The sequence below is a fragment of the Nanorana parkeri genome, unplaced genomic scaffold (genome assembly GCF_000935625.1).
Source record: "Nanorana parkeri isolate BGI_ZX_2015 unplaced genomic scaffold, ASM93562v1 scaffold529, whole genome shotgun sequence".
Lineage (NCBI taxonomy): Eukaryota > Metazoa > Chordata > Amphibia > Anura > Dicroglossidae > Nanorana > Nanorana parkeri.
Window position 1 is genome coordinate 250,304 of NW_017306797.1, and position 18,956 is coordinate 269,259.

At 41.4% G+C, this 18,956-nt stretch overlaps 1 protein-coding gene across 1 annotated transcript in view; it reads right to left on the bottom strand.

The window, feature by feature from the left end:
• Positions 1-15,282, bottom strand: part of RECQL5 (RecQ like helicase 5) — a 74,214-nt gene extending 58,932 nt beyond the window's left edge. Inside the window, exons 1-7 of the mRNA XM_018561533.1 lie at positions 15,116-15,282; positions 12,601-12,722; positions 11,074-11,592; positions 9,972-10,077; positions 9,774-9,885; positions 9,529-9,691; positions 8,065-8,147 (exon numbers count right to left, since the gene is read on the bottom strand). Of these exons, the coding sequence (XP_018417035.1) occupies positions 8,065-8,147; positions 9,529-9,691; positions 9,774-9,885; positions 9,972-10,077; positions 11,074-11,592; positions 12,601-12,722; positions 15,116-15,245 (1,235 nt within the window). The 5' untranslated portion in view covers positions 15,246-15,282. The remainder of the gene's footprint in view (positions 1-8,064; positions 8,148-9,528; positions 9,692-9,773; positions 9,886-9,971; positions 10,078-11,073; positions 11,593-12,600; positions 12,723-15,115) is intronic.
• Between the last annotated feature and the right edge of the window lie 3,674 nt (positions 15,283-18,956).

Consider the following 18,956-nt stretch of genomic DNA (forward strand, 5'->3'; position numbering starts at 1 on the left):
CCTCGGCACTCTCACATACCAGTAAGAATGCTGCTAATTTTTCAGGAGGAATTCCAGACAAAAGGTCAACCTTTAAGGGTATTGCTTAAAGCACCTTTTCATAAAGCACATATGATAAACAATTAGATCAAATACAATAGGCTTGTACAAGGCCTGTTCAATCTATTTAGTTTTCATTTATTGTTTATGAAAAGGAGTCGGCACCATTTAGGTCTGCATTTTTATATTTGGTTTAATAAAGTTGTGTGCATCTAGGGAGTGCTATATCTCTTTCCTCCCCCGCCCCCTTCAAAGGATCATCATGACAGCCAGGTAACCTGGTTTTTTAAAAGTAGGCCAATACAAGTTTCATTTAATTCAACACACAATACTGCAAGTTGTCAGTAAATAATCCTGGAACATAGTTTGAAAAAGGCCATTAGATTAAGACACATCACCTGCATATCAAAATATTCTACTGTTTTAAAACACAGGTGTAGGTGACCTATGACCTGACTGAGGCATGAGATATATTTGTTTTCACCTGCTTCTAACATATAAATATATATGGAACAATGGAGTAAATTACACTGAGGGATGTATAAAGCTGCCAAACCAGCTGCGTTATGTGAAAGGGTGTTTCCTCTCTCTGTACAGTATTTTGTGATCGCGCCGTGGGTGCGGACACAGAAAATAGACAATAAAGCTGGAAGGAAATTATTCATCGATTTCTTTGTTAGGCTGGTTGGCACTTGCTTAGGGTTTTCCCCAGAGGATAAAAAACAGAGTAACTATATGTGCAGAAATTACTACATGTAGTAGATTGTATATAATATACTGTACATGAATTGGCACAATAGACCCCGACAAAGCTTGCTTTTACAAATGTCTAGACTTCAACATTTACAATCATTTAAAGCTGTATGATTTTTTTTATTCTAGTGACTTAGGAGGTACGTTTGTGTAAGCTCAGTCATAGGTATTTAAAGCAGAACACCAGGTAAATATTCAAGACACAATTTAGTTCTGTATGACCTAATACGCCATTAAAAGTATTTTTTAAATGCAAAAAGTCCAAGTACCTGACTATGACTTGGTATCAGCCTCCTGCGATCCCCTTATGCAGCAGAGCTCATACTGGCGGATAGAGAAGCAGCACAAAAAAGCCAATTATGCAACGTAGTGCAAGCAGCATGCCGACAGAAGGCGAGAGAGATGGGCTCATCAATCTGCTGCTTCTGGGGAGGAACCAGACCTGTGCACAGGGCTGTTCCTTTAATGAGGCAGAGCAGCATGTTGGCAGTGCAGCAGTGGTGTGTAACAATGGCCATAGCAGCGGTTCTACAAAAAGTTTCATGACACCAGAGTTTAAAGCAGTTTAAAGAGTTGAAGAGGAAAGGTGGCCATACACTAATAGATCTTTCGTTTGACTTTCTATTAGTTAATGGGGTGAAATAGATAATCGATTTCGACCATAGTGAGGAAAAAGTTGAAGGAGCAGGATGTAAAATGCCATTCATTCCCACAATCAAATGTTAAAATAAAACAAAATTTAGTTCGACATTCGTCAAGTCTCTGATTGCATTTTCGGGTGGTAAAGAAAGATCTTTCGTTCGGAAATCTACTAGTGTATGGCCAGCTTAAGGTGAAGAAAAATCATTATTTTTATCATAACCTTGGAACCGGGTGTCACTTTTGTGACATCTGTGTCCGTTCAGTTTCTTCTTCATCTTGCGATGTAGTGAAAACTGAGCTAACGGACCCATGTAAGCAGACATACAGTATGTCTGATCCAATTACTGTATCTCTGATCTGTCACTATCAGGTCCAGCAAAACAGAACTCCGTTTTTCCAGACCTAGACGGAGTCAGGGGTATTCGGATGTAAACAGAAGCATGTCCATTTACATCAGGATGCCCAAAGAGTTACATTGGGCTTCCGATCAGATTTGCCTAGAAAACTGACAGGTGGATCTGACTAGATGGCCCGCATGAAAGTTTAATCATGGCAGATCTTTGGCTGCATGTTTGAAAAAATGAACACATTTGTAATAAAGTGTTTTGTCTGGGGTTTGCATAGCTACAGTGTTAGCCATGGGCCAGACGGCACTGCAGACGATAATAAATCTGGTCTCCTGCCCTACCATGACAGTGCTGTGTGGACCGAACTGTGTAAGTCTCAGGACTAAATGAACAGAAATACAAATAGACATGAGCAGACAAAAGAGCTCCTGTCAATATATTTGATCTGTGTATTTAGCCAATTGCCTGGAGTTTGGATTAGGACATACTTAAAAGGAGAAATATGAGGTGATTGAAAATCACTCAGCCCCATAGTTCGAGCCGACGTGTGACAGTTTCATTGTCACACTTCGGCTCAATAGATCGGGTAGTGAGTGAAAGCATACTGACGCTTGCTCACTTCTCGATCAGGTCCCTGCAGAGAGTTATGACTGTCTGTCACTGCTCCCTGCAGGGATTCCCCCCCCTCCTCGCTCCGATCCTCCAGCGCTGAGTGGAGGAACAGATGGGGGGAGGGGGGGGGGCACAGCTGGCTCTGCCTCTAGATAGGCAGAGCCAGCTGTCACTCACGCAGCTGGGTGGATCTCGACAGTAATGTCGGGATCTGTATGGAGAAAAACACTTACCCAATAGTTATCTTTTAAGTTCTCTGTACAGAGTAGTTTTTCTTTTCAGAGACCACAAAATGGAAAGCAGCAGCATAATTAGTTATTTGTAACTTTTTGAAGCATGCTTAAAAAACAGCAGCAATACATAATGAATATACTTCTTCACAAAAATCACTAATTGTAATGGCTACATAGGAAGACCCAACTTGCACTGTGTTATTGGGACAAGCAAAGTGCTAGCAGCTGCTATAAGCACTGGCGAAATGATTATTTTTTAATGAATCTGCAGGTTGGTGTAGGTAAACTTAAAACAATGAGTGGGAATTTTCAACAAAAAATGTATAGTTCCTCGCTGTCTTGAGGAGGAGGCTGGTTTGTGAAACTTTATTTGGGAATGCACTGTTATAAGATCTTAGTGGTCACATTATGGTTATGCAGCCCCTGTACTTTGCAGGGCCGGGTGGTAATAAGCCGCATCGTGCCATTTAGTCTGATGGCAATTTACCAAATAAAACTTTTTATGTTATAAGCATTGTTTTTTTTTTCCCTGGTGGGTAGACACTGGAATTCTAATAGCACGTTGTTGCTTAGCGTACAATCGCTCACTACTAACCGCCTGACTGCCTTAGCTTTGATGATATTTAGGCTCCCTGCAGAGGATTCTGTTAATTAATTTCTTGTGGCTGCCTGTGACATGGGCTGCTGACTATGAGACAGGGAGAGCAAGCCGTGTGTAGACATGGCATGCATAGACTTGGCACATGAGCAAGAAAACAGTGGTGACAACACAATATGGAAAGAGCTATGTCTGGATCAGGGAGATGATGAAATTATACTAACATCCTTCTGTGACCCAAAACTCAGTATGTAGTGGGCTATTACACGCAATATACTGAGAGCGCCACTGTCGAGATCCAACCCGCTGGCTGATTGACATCATGCTCTGCCTATCTAGAGGAAGAGCCAGCTATGCCCGTCCCCTCCCCCGCCCATCCCTCCACTCAGTGCTGGACAATTGGAGAGGGGAGGGGGGAATCCCTGCGGGAAGAGATGACTGACAGTCACCGTTCTCTGCAGGGAGATGATCGGGAAGTGAGCGGATCTGTGCATGTTTCGCCTCACTTACCGATCAATAGAGCTGACCTGTGACAGTTTCAATGTCCCACATCGGCTCTAACTATGGGGATGAGTGTAATTACCTCACCCCGTGGTTGTCCTTTAATATGTCTTTTTATACATATAGTAATTTGTACTGTTTGCATAAACCAGCTTGCAGTTACATTCTGTGACCCTTTAAGTGCCATTTCCACGATACAATAAACAGTAAACTCCAATGTAATATGCACACCTATAAACCAGTAATCTGTTAAACAATGGTAATGTGAAAAGGAAAACAAGCAGTGCTAACTTAACAGTGAAGACAGAAGGCCAATATTGGAAATCAACCTACATTTACATTAAAAAAATGTCCTAAAAACAAAGGTGCGGGCACTAAAATCTGTACGTTATCCTAAAACCTAATCCAGTGCAAGCATCAGTGTGAATACCCCTCTGGGTATATGGACAAACAAAACAAATACAGTGGTAAGTGACAAATAAATATGCAATTATATGAAAACTTATCATACTAAACAAATTCACATCAAACAATCCATAGGTTGAAGAAATTAAACTAAAAGTCTCCAAAACAGGATGCTGTGTAAATAGTCTTACTTCACTGTATGAGTAAAGCCAGGTTTACACGCTTCGAATTTCACCCAGTTCTTCATGAACAAGCTGTAATTTGATGCGTGGGTGCCGCTGTCACCGCTGTCAAGGAGCATATCGGAAAATTGCCAGCTTACCAGAACTAGCGGCTGCTGTCAGAATACAAAGGAAACAGCGGGAGATTCCTCGATCAACGCTCCTACACATGTTGATGGAGGAATCTGTTCTATTTTCTTGGTTTGGTTGGCAGGTTAAACAAAGAAAATAGAAGCGTGAATACCCAACTTAAAGTGACATTAAACCTTCTGGGTTTTTTTTTTACTTTTCTTGTTTATGGGGGCCAGACTTACTATAAAAATTGTTTGTATTCTTTACATTATTTTATTTCCTCGTTCTCTGGTGGTATCCAAACCACTAGCTGCTGTGGAGGCACCCTTACGTGCATGGTCACGGCCAAGCCAGCACCTAGCTGTGTGCGTCTATAGACACACACAGCATGCCACCAGCCACGCCCCCACCCATGCAGTCACAGTTTGACTGATGGCATAAGGAGCCTATGGCTCCTCTGCCCTCAGTACCCTTTCCCCACAACCAGGAAGTTCAAAGAACCCTGAGTATCTTCCCGGTAACGGCGGAGGATGCAAGCGGCTGCAGGTAAGTGTGGGGGGGACGCAGGTTTAGAAAAGTACTGGGTGTTTGCCTTATTGAAGAGAATGCATTAAGGTAATAAAACACCCAGCCTTTAGTACTGCTTTAAGGTGCCGTTCTGTACAAATCTTCACAAGTAGGCCAAAACCAAGTTCCCTTCATCTCCACACCTCCATGTAAAAGACGCACTCACCAAATGCATAGGACCCCTTAAAATTAAGGTCTTAGGTGCATGATGTAAAGGTTGGTGAGTAATGAAAGGACACTTCCCAATATATAGGACCCTTAGAAAGTAGCGGTGGCCAAAGAGATACACCACTTGTTGCTTCCAACTCTCTCGTGCCTAAAGACCCGCCCCTCACAGATGTGATGATATCACACGTGCTTTGTCCCGCCCAACTCGTTTTGTCCATCTGGTCATCCACAGAACGATAAAAGCAAAGTGTGTAGGGCTGCAACAACTAATCGACATAATCGATTATAATCGATTATTGAAAAAGTTGTCAACTTTTTCAATCATCGATTATTCCTATATACTGTAGCTGGTGGTATTCTGCATTGCGCTGTATAGAGGACTACAAATCAAGGAATAATACATTATACAGCGCAATGCAGAATACCGCCAGCTATAATGTACTATTGCTGGGATTTGTTGTACTCCTCTGTAGCTGGTGGTATTCTGCATTGCGCTGTATAGAGGACTACAAATCAAGGAATAATACATTATACAGCGCAATGCAGAATACCGCCAGCTATAATGTACTATTGCTGGGATTTGTTGTACTCCTCTGTAGCTGGTGGTATTCTGCATTGCGCTGTATAGAGGACTACAAATCAAGGAATAATACATTATACAGCGCAATGCAGAATACCGCCAGCTATAATGTACTATTGCTGGGTTTTGTAGTCCTCTATAGCCGATGCCATTCTGTATTCATCGCTGTATAATTTTCAACTTTTCATTTCACTATATTGCACACCACACTTGTTTTTTCCTTTTTTACTTCCACCGCTCCAAGCTTGCTCCTGTGATGGACTGCAATCTCAATACAAACCAGTAGTCCCATCACTGGAGCCATTTTTAAAAATGCATTTTATTTTTTATCCGATTAATCGAACTTAATAATCGGCTAACTAATCAATTCTGAAAATAATCGTTAGCTGCAGCTCTAAAAATGTGTACCATAGCAACTGATATACCCCAATTAACAACCTTTACAGTGAGTAAGCACCTAGCCCCTTCTAGAGGACAAAAGGGAATACTGTATCTCCCATCACGTTAGAAGGCGCCTAACCCCTCTAGAGGACAAAGGGGATATTGTGTTTCTATTCTCGTAAATAGGACAAAAAGGAAAGATTCATCTCCTAACATTATTTCTTTAAAATAATACAACCCCCAACTAAAAATTAGAAACAAAACAATTATTCCGAATGAACACTAGTCCAACATGTATTTCTTGCTTACTATTGCTAAAGCCTGGTGTACTTCGAATGTAAGCCTTGAGGCAGTTAAAAACAGACTGTCTGGTATTATAATCAATAAGAAACTAACCGCAATTCTGGCCGATACGCTAAATTCCTTAAAATCTGGCAACCTTGGATTTCTTACACACATCTTCCTAGATCTGACCCTCTGTTGCTGGATTTATAATGGTTTACACCCTGGTCCCCCAGGATTTTATATTTCTCTTCTTTTTTTAATTTATTTCCTTCTTACCTTTTTCCTTCGCTCTTTTCTTTCTATGGTTTACTCCCCCTTTTGTTTTTTATGGGGGGAGGTATGTTAACATTTGATCCTGATCATTATTGTTCTTGGCTGTACACTTTATTAATGATATGTTCATCACTTAGAATACATTAGTTTGTATTTATTGCTGCCATTTTATCGAATTCTTCTCTACTCGATGTGTTATGTTATCATTATATGTTTCAGTGTGTTATTTGTTTATTTCATAATAAACTTTTGTGAATGGAATAAAACAGTAAAGACCTATATCTATATTCAACCCTCCTGGGTACAATGTATTAGATATTTCCTTCTTCATATCCGAACCTCTCCAATGATTATAAATTCTATCGATTCCATAAAACCTTAAAAATGAAGGATCCTTGTTATGGAAATCAGTAAAATGGAAAGAGGCCCTGGGAAATAAAATAACCACAGGAATCTATGGGGAAAGGTAGAGAGACAGCACTGGGGATTTCAAAATGCAGAGGGATAGGAATGGGGATTTCAGGAAGAGGGCCTACGAACCAATAGACAAAGGAAGGAGAAAGAGGATGCAGAGCAGGGTGGAAGATTAAAAAGAAGGGAATTTTAGGGGAAGGGACTTTTAATTTTTAATTATGCGGTTTCAACTAGAGAGGAAACTATAGTTTTAAATCAGGATTTTAAGTTTGCCTCTGCACCGCCACGCCCCCTCCCGCCCCTGAACACAGGGAGCCGACCGGGATGCGATCCAGTGGGTTCTGGCACCAAATTAGGCCGGAACACACTGTTTGTGGTGTGAACTGTTGGGCCCGCGAGGTGTGATATGGAAGTATTTGCCCACCACTAATTCCTAAAGGTCCTGGGAAGTTTTCATTTCATCAATTACAAACCTTTCCATCAAACGCTTGGTATCTTCTTCATTTTTAGGGGTCCTATGCATCTGGTGAGTGTGTCTTTTACATAGAGGTGTGAAGATGAAGAGCACTTGGAGTTTTGTGCAGATTGGCACTTCATTCACACAGTGGAGGAACACTGTTTATATAGCATATTATCTCCTGCTTAGGAGACTTTCTAGTTTAATTTATTTAACTTATGGATTGTTTTATGTGAATTAATGTTTGACTGAAAAGATACGTTTTCACATAATTGCATATTTATTAATCACTTAAATTAAAACAAAGATGATGTAAATGACGTAAAGTGAACTGAGCATGTTAAAAAACTGATGACATTACCCTATCCTCTATGAGAAGACACAACAAGGTGCCAGAGAGACAAACAACCAAAAAATGTTAAATAGTAACTTGACTAGAGTTTAACTTTAATATCCACAAAATAAAGCAATCGTGCAGAGTGCTGACACCATTAAGGACATTACAATGACACTCACCCCAGCTCCTCGCAAAAGTTCACCATTGTCTCAAATCCAACCATAGCAGCTTTGTCTGTTGCTTTGGTATCTCTCCTTTTTGCCTGAAATGCAGACATATACATGATTCTAACATTAGCATTATGTTTATTCATACAATAAGAGTGGTATAACTGTATAAAAACATTTCCTGTAAGAAACCTTTCTAAAATGCTCAATTTATTTACAATAAATTAACAAAAATATCAAAAGTATGCATAGACAAAATGTTTTTATTGTTTTGGATAGAGTAGGGAATAGTTAGAACCCCTGTCAAATTTTAACTACACAGTGGTTTGTCAGCCGTTCTCTACGATGCCATGAATGGGCCGTGTGCTGGGGATGATGTAGTTTTAGTGCACATGAGCAGTAGGTACATCATTAATAGCCACCCAATAGCTGAAGGGGACTCCTGGGAACCCAGAAATGTCGGTGGCGGAGATGGCGGCCGCGGGAGATAGACCAAGGGACCAAAGATCGATCCGACAGCGCTGGAGAAGGCACAATAGTAAGCTAAGTGTGTTCTTATGTGCAAGTATACTGTGCATTTATACCATGTGCATTTTCTACACCTGCGTGTAACCAGCGGACAACTATAAGGCCACAACTCCCTTCAATTTAAACAAATAGCAAGAGTGTGATTCACGCTGTTCACTTTGAACCAGCTGAAATCTCTGTAAAGTTATACAATGTTATGTAAGCAGTGACAAGAAAGTAAGTAATATGCATGTGGGGCACAAGCACTATAAAAACATGAGTTCTATTTAAATGACAAGCTGTGCATTATGGCCCACTCCACCCTTCTCCCCAAAAGTGATTTCCCTGGAGAAAAATACCCACTTCAGAGATGTTTACTGTGCATGCCCAGCACTGCACAGACTTTTCTTTGAAAGAGTCGTAACTGGACCCTCCGTCTACCTTGCAAGTGCCACAGTCTTCATTCCTATGGTTGACTCCTTGCCCTATTTGCAGAAACCGTATGGACCCATTCATAGGAATGAACAGGCGCCACGGATGGCTGCGTAGCAGGCACAAGGGCCAGCTGCACTTTGTTTGGGAAAAAGTTGTGTAGTGCCCACAAGACCAACACAGCAAGGATATGAGCAGTGGGGCAGCAGGTACATATTTACACCACAAGAATAACCTGGGGGGGAAGTTAATTAAGTACAACTTTAGCAAATGTAAATGTGTCCTTTAAATAATATTTCATTTCAATATAAACATAGTTCTACAGGTAATATAAGATCCAGGCAGCATATTAGTCGGTCAGCTTCTGCCATAAAGGGGCAGCAGATACGTATTTACATCACAAGAATGAACTGGGCGGGAAGTCTTTGTATAATTTTAGTAAAAGTAAATTTGTCCTTTAAATAATATTTTATTTCAATATAAACATGGTTCTACTGGTAATATAAGATCCAGTCCGCCTCTGCTACTTAAACTGACCTGAGCTGCTGTGATCTCCTTTTTAATAAGAAAGCTGATTTGGTCCCTGTCAGTACGAGAGTAGTAAAGGCGACAAAAAGATTGCTTGCCATCTCGACCAGCTCTTCCAGATTCCTGATAGTAGCCAGCCAATGATTTGGCAACATTCCAGTGTGCAACAAACCTGCCAAAAATAAAAACAATGTTAAGAAGGATTGTAATAAATACATTTCCTACACCCTACTAATACAAAGAAAGCAACACACCTCACATTGGCTTTATCCACCCCCATTCCAAAGCTGATGGTAGCCACTATCACTGGAACGATCTCCTCCATCCACTGATTTTGGACAGTCACTCTGTCTGCTGCTTTGAGACCTGATAGAGAAAGATGGACGATCTTTTGCTGAAATGGATTAAGTACACTGTGCAGAAAAGAATTTCATCTATAAACTGTCACTTACCAGCATGATAGGCCTTGGAGGGGACACCTCTCTGAGACAGTTGAGTTGCTACTTCCGCACAAGCATCTCTGGTTCGGCAGTACACTATTCCACAGCCTGAGAAGCCCTGTGTTAGGACAGACCAATTTATTGTTTAGCTTACAAGGGCACAGACTATTGTCTGTTATCCAGCCATTTTTATGTCTCCTTATGTTTTTTAACCTGCTTTAGAAAAGAAAAACTATCTTCTGGCTTCTACATGTTTTAACCAAATCTTCTGCAACCCATGGCACCTTATTTCTTAGAGTCTATGTATTACGGTCTATGTAAACCTTTTTATTTAGTATTTTATCCATCCAGCAGGCTTGGCTCCTTTTTACATATCTGTAGTAAAACCCCTGTTGGTTACAGAGATCATCTCTTAATGCCAGACTAAATTTGAGAGGTAGCTATATCAGAGAATTAAATATTTCTGCTGAGCTGTGTCTCTGGCTTACTAGTAGTGCTCTAAGTTTCTTTTCTCATGTATGATAAAATATATATATAACACACACAAAAAACTAATAAAATATCAGAGTGCCCCATCTCCTAAAACATGTGTGCTTCCAAAACTGCTGCCTGTTGCCATATTGAAGTGATTCCCTCTCACTTTTTGTTCCTGTGACCACACAAGGGTTGAGGGGATTCTGCTTAGTAGGAACAGAATCAGCAATAAAATCCTGAGAAATAATACTGATCCCATTTTACAAAATTGCTACCTGCATCTCTTCTAAGGAAATTCTGTTTGCTTCTTTTCCAACAACCACAGAGGAAGTGAGGAGAAACATGGACAAATAAACTGGCAGAGCATCTAACCACTCCCCTCAATACATCCTAAGTTCTACTTTAAATTGTTGTCTGAACTGGGGCTTCTAGAGCTATGGTCTTATTAGAAACCATTATATGAAACAGTAGAAATTTTATTCATAGCACATTATGTATTTAAGCCTGGATTTTAGGTTTGTGAGTGTTTTAATAAGTAATAGACATGCATGCCTCAAGGCCTTACTGGCAATTAAAATGAGTAGTTAGTAAATCATTAGCACAATTTACTATTCCAGTGTATTTGATTTACTGTCCTTACCCCTGTAGCTTTCTTCTCTCCTAGAGCCTTCAAGCAGAAATCCTTGAGACTTCCATAAGGATCTACCAAAAGCTCCTTCATCTGAACATCGTAAAAAAGGTTGACACGAAAGCAAGGAGTTTTAAACATTGCAATTGGTTGGTGCAGCCTCAGTGACGATATAATATCATCTTGCACTTTCTTGGTGGCTGTAGCAGTGAGAGCAACACAAGGCGTTTGCGGCAATCGAGATCTCAAAGTCCCCAAACGCTGGTAATCTGGCCGAAAATCATGGCCCCATTCAGAGACACAATGGGCTTCATCTATGATGAGGTAGGACAGGAGGCTGCGAGATAGCAGAAGGTTCAGTGTGGGCTGAAAAGAAGAAGCAGCAGCCATTTCAGGGGTGATGTACAAAAGCTTGGTTTTGGGGCTTTCGCTCTCCAGATCTTGAAGGATTGTTCTGCGTTCTGCAGAGGGCAGTTTGGAGTTCAGGGAGCAGGCTTTAATCTTCAGGGCTAGAAGGTGGTCTATTTGATCCTGGAAATTTGACACAAAAGTGAAAAGGAATTAGTTAGTTTTTATTAGATGGTTATTTCACTGAAAATGGGTACTCTAGTCTTCCCTGATATTATTAGAACTGAATCTTTCTGAACCACAGATAAATACAATTTTAAATATACATATGGAAGTTGTTTTACCTGCCAAAGCACTTGTTGGTCTAGTACCGAGACTTACACAGGTCTGGCAGAGAGAACAGCAAGGATAATTACCTCTCTTTTCTCCACTGCAGTTAGGCAATACAATTTGGTCACCAATCTGTTCCAAGCCTTTAACTGGACAATGAAGGAGCAGCATCAGATTGAAGCTGCTTTCTCCTTCTGTCAGCATTGTTCTTGGATCAGATCCTTTTAAGTCAAATTGCTGCCCCTGCCTCTTTCAGTCTGAAAACTGTTGTAGAGGCAAATACAGGAGGCTGAATTTAACACAGATTACGGTATTTGCACTAGCTGCACTTCAAAATACATTTAATAGTTTTAATAATTACATAATTGCATTAATTTGCGCCTTTTTATAACTGCCTTGAGTTCAGCTTTAAATTACTGAACCAAAGAGGTAAGTGTTCTTCTATTTTTCAGTGAGTCTGATAGTAAGCTTTCTGTACACCTGCTGTAGTCATAACACGTGAGAATATGCAGCAATGTATGCTCATGTATGAGGAGTACTGAGAATGTGCAGCAATGTATGATCATGTATGAGGAGTACTGAGAATGTGCAGCAATGTATGCTCATGTATGAGGAGTACTGAGAATGTGCAACAATGTATGTTCATGTATAATGAGTGTTGAGGATATGCAACAATGTATGCTTGTGTATAAGTAGTACTGAGAATATACAGCAATGTATGCTTATGTATAAGTAGTACTGAGAATGCGCAACAATGTATGCTTGTGTATAAGTAGTACTGAGAATGCGCAGCAATGTAAGCTCATGTAGCAGGTTTTGCTAAACAATGCCACAAATCCGCATTTAAGTTTTTGTCATTACCTGAATCAGAGCAATAAGTGGAGAGATAACAATGGTAATTCCCACTGTAAGGACAGCAGGAAGCTGATAACAGAGAGACTTGCCAGCTCCAGTTGGCATGCACACGAACACATCTCGGTCACCTAAAGAGACATACATTGAATAAGATATAAGTAATGAGTAAAGCTAGCTATACATGTTTAGATTACTCTTGTTCGGTCCTTTAGCAGTGTGGATGGGGGAATCTCCCCAGCAGGCTACAACCGACACCCACATCTGTCTGAATACCCTACCCTTATGATTTACTAGTACTTTTAGTTTACACACTCTGTAGGACATCACAGTTTTGCTTTAAAGTAAACTTGTCATTAATTCAAAACTATAGTCAAATAACAAAATGTATTTCCCTCTAAACACAAGTATCTATAGCTATGAAGATTCACCCTCTCTATTTGTCCTGGTGATCGATAGTCATCGTAACAGAACAAGATGGCAAATCACAGGAGGTGAAGAGAAGCCTCCCCATTGAGACGTAGCCTGCCGAAAAATGACAAGGGTTGTAGCCTTTCCCTACTCCTTACTATTTCCCTACTTTATACAAAACGCAAAATAAAGTTATGGCTATAGATACATATGAAGAGGCAAACAGAGGATCCAACTGACTTAGTCGCTTACTAGGCATGCCCCGGGAGACCTGGGTACTATATGCAACTACCAACATGTACATCTCTCTCTACAGATCATAAAGAGAAACATGGATTCAGTGACTAAGAAAGTCTACTCACTGAAATATGTAAATGACTCAGTTCTGCTCCTAGTAATCGGGTATTGTCCCAGGACTTGAACCACAAAGGAAAGGGGGGAGATTTGGGCAGTGGGTTTTGGTCCTAGCTTTCCTTTCTATTTTATTGTCGTCATCTATATCTATGGTATATTATCTATATACCTGGTTCTCAACTAATGGGCCGCAACCCCTTCTTCGGTGGGTCGCAGCGTCTTTACTACATAGGGCAGCCATCCTTCAGCAGGAAGACAGAGAGGAGACTTTTTGTGGCAGCTTGCAGGATTCTGTATTGTGAAACAGTCCCCTCTCTCCCCAGACCCCTGCTGAAGTGATAGGGCCCGGTGAGAGAGGGAACTATTTTATCACTACCGGCCCGCAGAATTATATCGGGAGCTTAAGTTAAAGTCGCGGCAAAGTTAAACTCAGTCCGCAGTTCAGCCGATATCAATCCGTCCCAGCACGGCGGATTGATACCAAATAGGGAGCATAGCCTGCCCGTGCAGGCTGGGAGATGAGGATTCTTCCTGGACTGAGGAGTACTGCAAGCCCAGGCTGTGAGATGATGCACTCCTAGGGAGCATGTCAATGGCAGCCTAAGCTCACAAGAAGAGATGTGTGACATTGGACAAAGGAAGACGTGGGGAATAGTGCTGGGGCATGGAGAGGATAAGTAGTGCTAGTAATACAGGAGGGAGGCTATATCTATAAAAAAATATATATATATTTCTGCATAATGTTAGCCACACCCAATTCAGACATGAGTATGAAGAGTACTGCAGGAAGACAATAACTGGAGCGATTTCAGATGTTGGAGCCAACATGGTTCTCGCTCAGTCTTTCCCTTTTATCCACCATCCAAAGTGAAAAGTGTAGTTTTAGGTGTCAGTGCAAAAGCTGGGGGGGATGCAGTAGCAGGGGCTCCGCTGCTAATTTCTACAAGTGATCTGGGTGGCTGTACAGCCTTGATCTGCTCTTAGTGATCAGTAGGGCAGGAGCACTGTACTCACCAAGCTTTCTGTCTCAGTTGTCACAAGCCAGGCTGCACAGGTAATCGAGCACAATGCTCTGCTCGATTGCCTGTGTTGGAGTGCAGGGGAGTCATCAGGGATCTAATAAACCCCAGATGTCTCCATAAATTAAACCCGTCACCTCCATACACTACACGCTTGTTAGCTCCTGTGTGACAGCAAGAAACTTAAGTGGAAAAAATTGTAAAAAGTGACAAAAATAATAAAATAACAGTTAAAAAAAAATGTAAACCAACCCTGCTGTCCCCATCTGCATGCGAATAAACACGCGTGCATGGGGCATGTAGGTGTATGTAAAAATAATTGCACCACACGTTAGGTACCACCACAAACGCAAAATTCTTTTTGGGTCACGACTTAATGACCATGGAAAAAAAGTGTGGGTCCTGAGGTTACACAGATTGTCATTATCTATATATTATCTCTGTCTATATTATAGTATAATTATCTGTTATATTATCAAACTCCTAATGCCCCTCTACACTTTTCCAGATTCTTACCCTATTCATATAATTAAATGTCATCTCATACTGCTACATAAACAGTACATAAATTAAAATGTTTAAAAATGTAAGCTAAAACAAAATAAATAGTTATAACTGTAAAGCAACTGAATAAAAAAAAAAAATCAGTAAAAAACTTCAACCCTTATTCTAGCACTAGTAAAAAGTCCTTGCACTAAGTCCACCAGGAAACAAGAATAGGTCATGAAGATGGCACCCACCTCTAACCACAGTACGAGTTGCATTCTCCTGGAGATCAGACCGAAAAGAGTCAAATCCAAAAATCTTCTTCAGGGCAGACTTGACCTTGCATTTTGGTCTTGCAGATGATGAGGAAGGCTCGGCACTCATTTTTTAGACAAGAGAAAGGCATCTAATCTTCCTGCAAGAAAGAAATGAATAATCCAGTCATACAGAGAAAATCCCCGAATAACTAAAATTAAAGCTGAAGGGAACCATAGGCTGTGCACTACAGAGGTATGATAAAAAGGCAACAGAACGTATGCAGATGCATGTCAATATGCAGGTCACTAACCTAGAAAGCCATGACTTACAGTGTATTTCCACTTTTGCAGTCAAATTTGAGAAACGCCTCTGTATGCTTTTTAATGTCTTCCCATTTATACAGCATAGATCAAATATTTTTTTATATATATTTCTTAACTTTTAGATGTTTCTTTGGTGGAGGCCTTTATGTGGATTCCAAGCTACTATGAGCAGTCTGAAACTGAAAGTAGAGGGACAAACCGAGGAACAGACTGAGCTCCTTCTCATAACCATACAATGCTTCTAAGTCTTTAAAGAAGACTTGTTTCTTAACCCTTGCAGTGGGGCTACTTCTGCACTGCAAGGGTTAAAGAGACACTAAACTCTGGAGTTCAAGCTTAAAAATGCATTCAAGTACCTTTATTATTAACAAAAATGTATCTTATTTGTACATCACTCGGCTGTAGATCCTCAAATCATCTCTGAATTGGTGCGGACACTGTCCTTCCTTCTGGGGGGTGGCTACTTTTGTTCCCCATGGTCCCTGTGTGTTGTAAAGTAGCCACCGCTCCAGGCTCACTCCCATGGTGAACTACAATCTCATGCTTAGTATACCGATTTGTACTGGGATTATAATCTATTATAATGGTTCCTGAGTCAGTACGTTCTATACAAAGTGTATAGGATGTGAGGACAACGAGAGATAAACCATCACTGAAGTAGAGGAGGAGAGAGGCTGGCTCCAAGGATCCTACGAGTATAACTTTGCTATTTTTCTCCCTAGAGCAAAACGAGCAGTTAACCTTTGTAGTGCGGAGGTAGCCCCACTGCAAGGGTTAATAATAGTGTTCATCAGAGTTCTTCTTTAACACTGATTCCCTGTAAGATCAGTGTTGACCATCTAGGATTGAAATGGTCATTACAACATTGTGTAAATGTTCCAGTAAAACATATCCTGATGGTGTAATGTTATTTTCACAGTAATCGGTGCTTCTGTTTGTCTTTCACAACACACGGCTTCCAACAGCTGCTTTTCTTGGACATCCACTTTCCTTCATTAGCCAAGTCTACTCTCTCAGATTCTAAAAACACATTACAGTAATTACTGCAGCAGAGGATGGTAAACCCTATCCACAGGGCAGTGGTATCACAAGGTGGGGTGGCACCAAAATGATTGACAAGTCATTTTGGTGTGTGTGTTTCCCCCCCCCCCCCCCTCTGAAAAGTCAGGCCCTCAGTCATGGGCTGAGAGCCCGACAGCTGCACAAGAGAGAAGACCCGGCTGCATAACTTGTCCCGCTGCATGAAGTTCCCTCCTCACTTTGCCTGCATCCATCAACAAAATGGCCGCTGGCAGTGAAGTGCACATGACGTAATTACGCACGTGCATAATGACGTCACGTGCACACGTAATGACGTGTGAACCGGATGACACCCGGCCTGGTGGCACCCCTGCCACTGGGGATCCAAAGATATGTAAGCATTCAGCCTCTGAGTGTTAAAACGCAACGGATGCTTCTTGTTGTACTTTGGACGCTGTATGATGTTTCAATGTGCACTTAGTCTTCAACAGCTGCTAACAATATAAAATTGTACTAAAACTGTCTTCAAGATACCATAGCAGAATGTCAAGAGACTCAAGTAAGCCAATTCCGCTGCACAGCAAGGAAATGCTAAAATGAGCAGAGAGACAGATCATGACACAGCTTTACTATAAGACTGCAGCTCCATTAATACATTCCTCCATAAAGTGGCACTGCTCCAAATATTTGTACCTAACTACTTTGTAATTGTGTTTTTTTTAATTAAACTTTATTGTGAGATTACAGGTGACATTGGTTGGTACAGAGTACATACACAATATAAGCAAAACATTGTACCGCTTAAAGTGATATTAAAGTCAAAAGGTTTTTAATCTATTTCAAATGCTGATTAAATCACTCACAATGGATGCTGCCCCTTGATTTTTAAAAGGTTTAGTTTCCTGAAGAATCAGCTGCTCCCCTGAGCACTGGCCCTGATATCCTGTTGCAGAGTGGCTCTGTTCCTTTGCAGGGTCCTATGGGGCCATCCTTGCATGTGCTAGTAAATTGTTTGTGTCTTCACAAACACACAGGCACAGCAAGGAAATAAACTTCCCTGCGCCTTGCTCCTTCCTCCCAAGCCAGTAGATTTAGTTGCTGGAGACTGCTCTGTCCCTTGTTGGAGCTGTTCGGTAACATGATGACTTAAGTGTTTGGGACAAAATTTAAAGAAACACTTTGCTGGGCAATGTATATATTTGTTTGATCTGGACTCCGTATTGAACAAATGTTTGAGAGTTTAATACTACTTTAAATGCAAACTTATATTCCCTAACCACAGGCTGCAGGTGCTATAGTTGTGTGGGGTCCATCCTCTCCCTAAAGTTCCAAATCCACAATAGATGAAGTCGCATTACCACCAAACTCTTTATTTCCTTTCAATGAACTTGAAGCATGGTCTGGCAACAGCATCATATGTAATAAGACTTCAATGAAAGGTAAACCATGGCGGCGTTGCCACTTCCTCTTGATTATATACACAATATAGTCTGAAACAAGTTCGGAATGTATAGTGAAAAAAGGATGTACTGAACACTGTGGTCTGAGCTCTCCTTAGGTCTAGCAATTATAAGAAAATGTTACTGATGGGATGCTGGGATTTGATTGTACGAGTGTTTTGAGTGAAAAAGTTAATCTGATACACAGTGATAAATCAAGAGCAGACCTTTGCAAAACTGTCTCTGTTGGTTGCTCAGGATTACAGGCGCAGGGGTTGCTCACACCCAAAACTGCTATCAGATAAACCTGTCTAGCTTTGTTGCCAATTTGCTTGATGAATGTCCCTCAACAGACATAAGCTCTGGGAACCTTAAATTCATACTTAAAGCAGACTGTAAGCCTGATGATTTACTCCCAACTGTCCAAGTCTCCATCATCAGAGAGAGATTTCATCTATTCAATGTTTTTTACGTTGTCTTGAAAGGGACTATAGCAGGGGTGCACATTAGGTCGATCGCGATCTACCAGTCGATCGCAAAGCGATCCCTGGTAGATTGCGATGCCCTGTCCTCCCACCGTGGGGCTTCTCTGGATCCCCGCTGCTCTCCCCCATCTGTATGCAGCGGGGATCCGAGGAGCAGTGAAGGAAGCACTGCAGCTGGCAGGGGGGGATCTCTCTCTCCTCACTGTGCATGCTGCTGTGACAGCGGTTCCAGTGTGGTCACTCCAGTGTTTGTAAATAACTGGGGACACGTAGCACTATGTGTCCCCAGTTATGAACAGTGTGCAACGTTGGCCACATTCGGCCAGAACGCACTGACATGCAAGCCGGCCGACTCCCTGGAGGAGGGGGCGTGGAGTTGTATTAAAGTCAATGGCACCGCAGCCATGCCCCCCACCCACAGTGCGATCGCCTGCCTGCATTCCAGTCCAGTGCAATCTGCAAAAATAGTGCTTGCAACATCGCACTGGACCTGCGTTTCGGGTGCGGGGTTGATCGAACTATGGGTGAGGGGCGTGGCTACTGTGCCATTGACATCAATGCACCGCCATG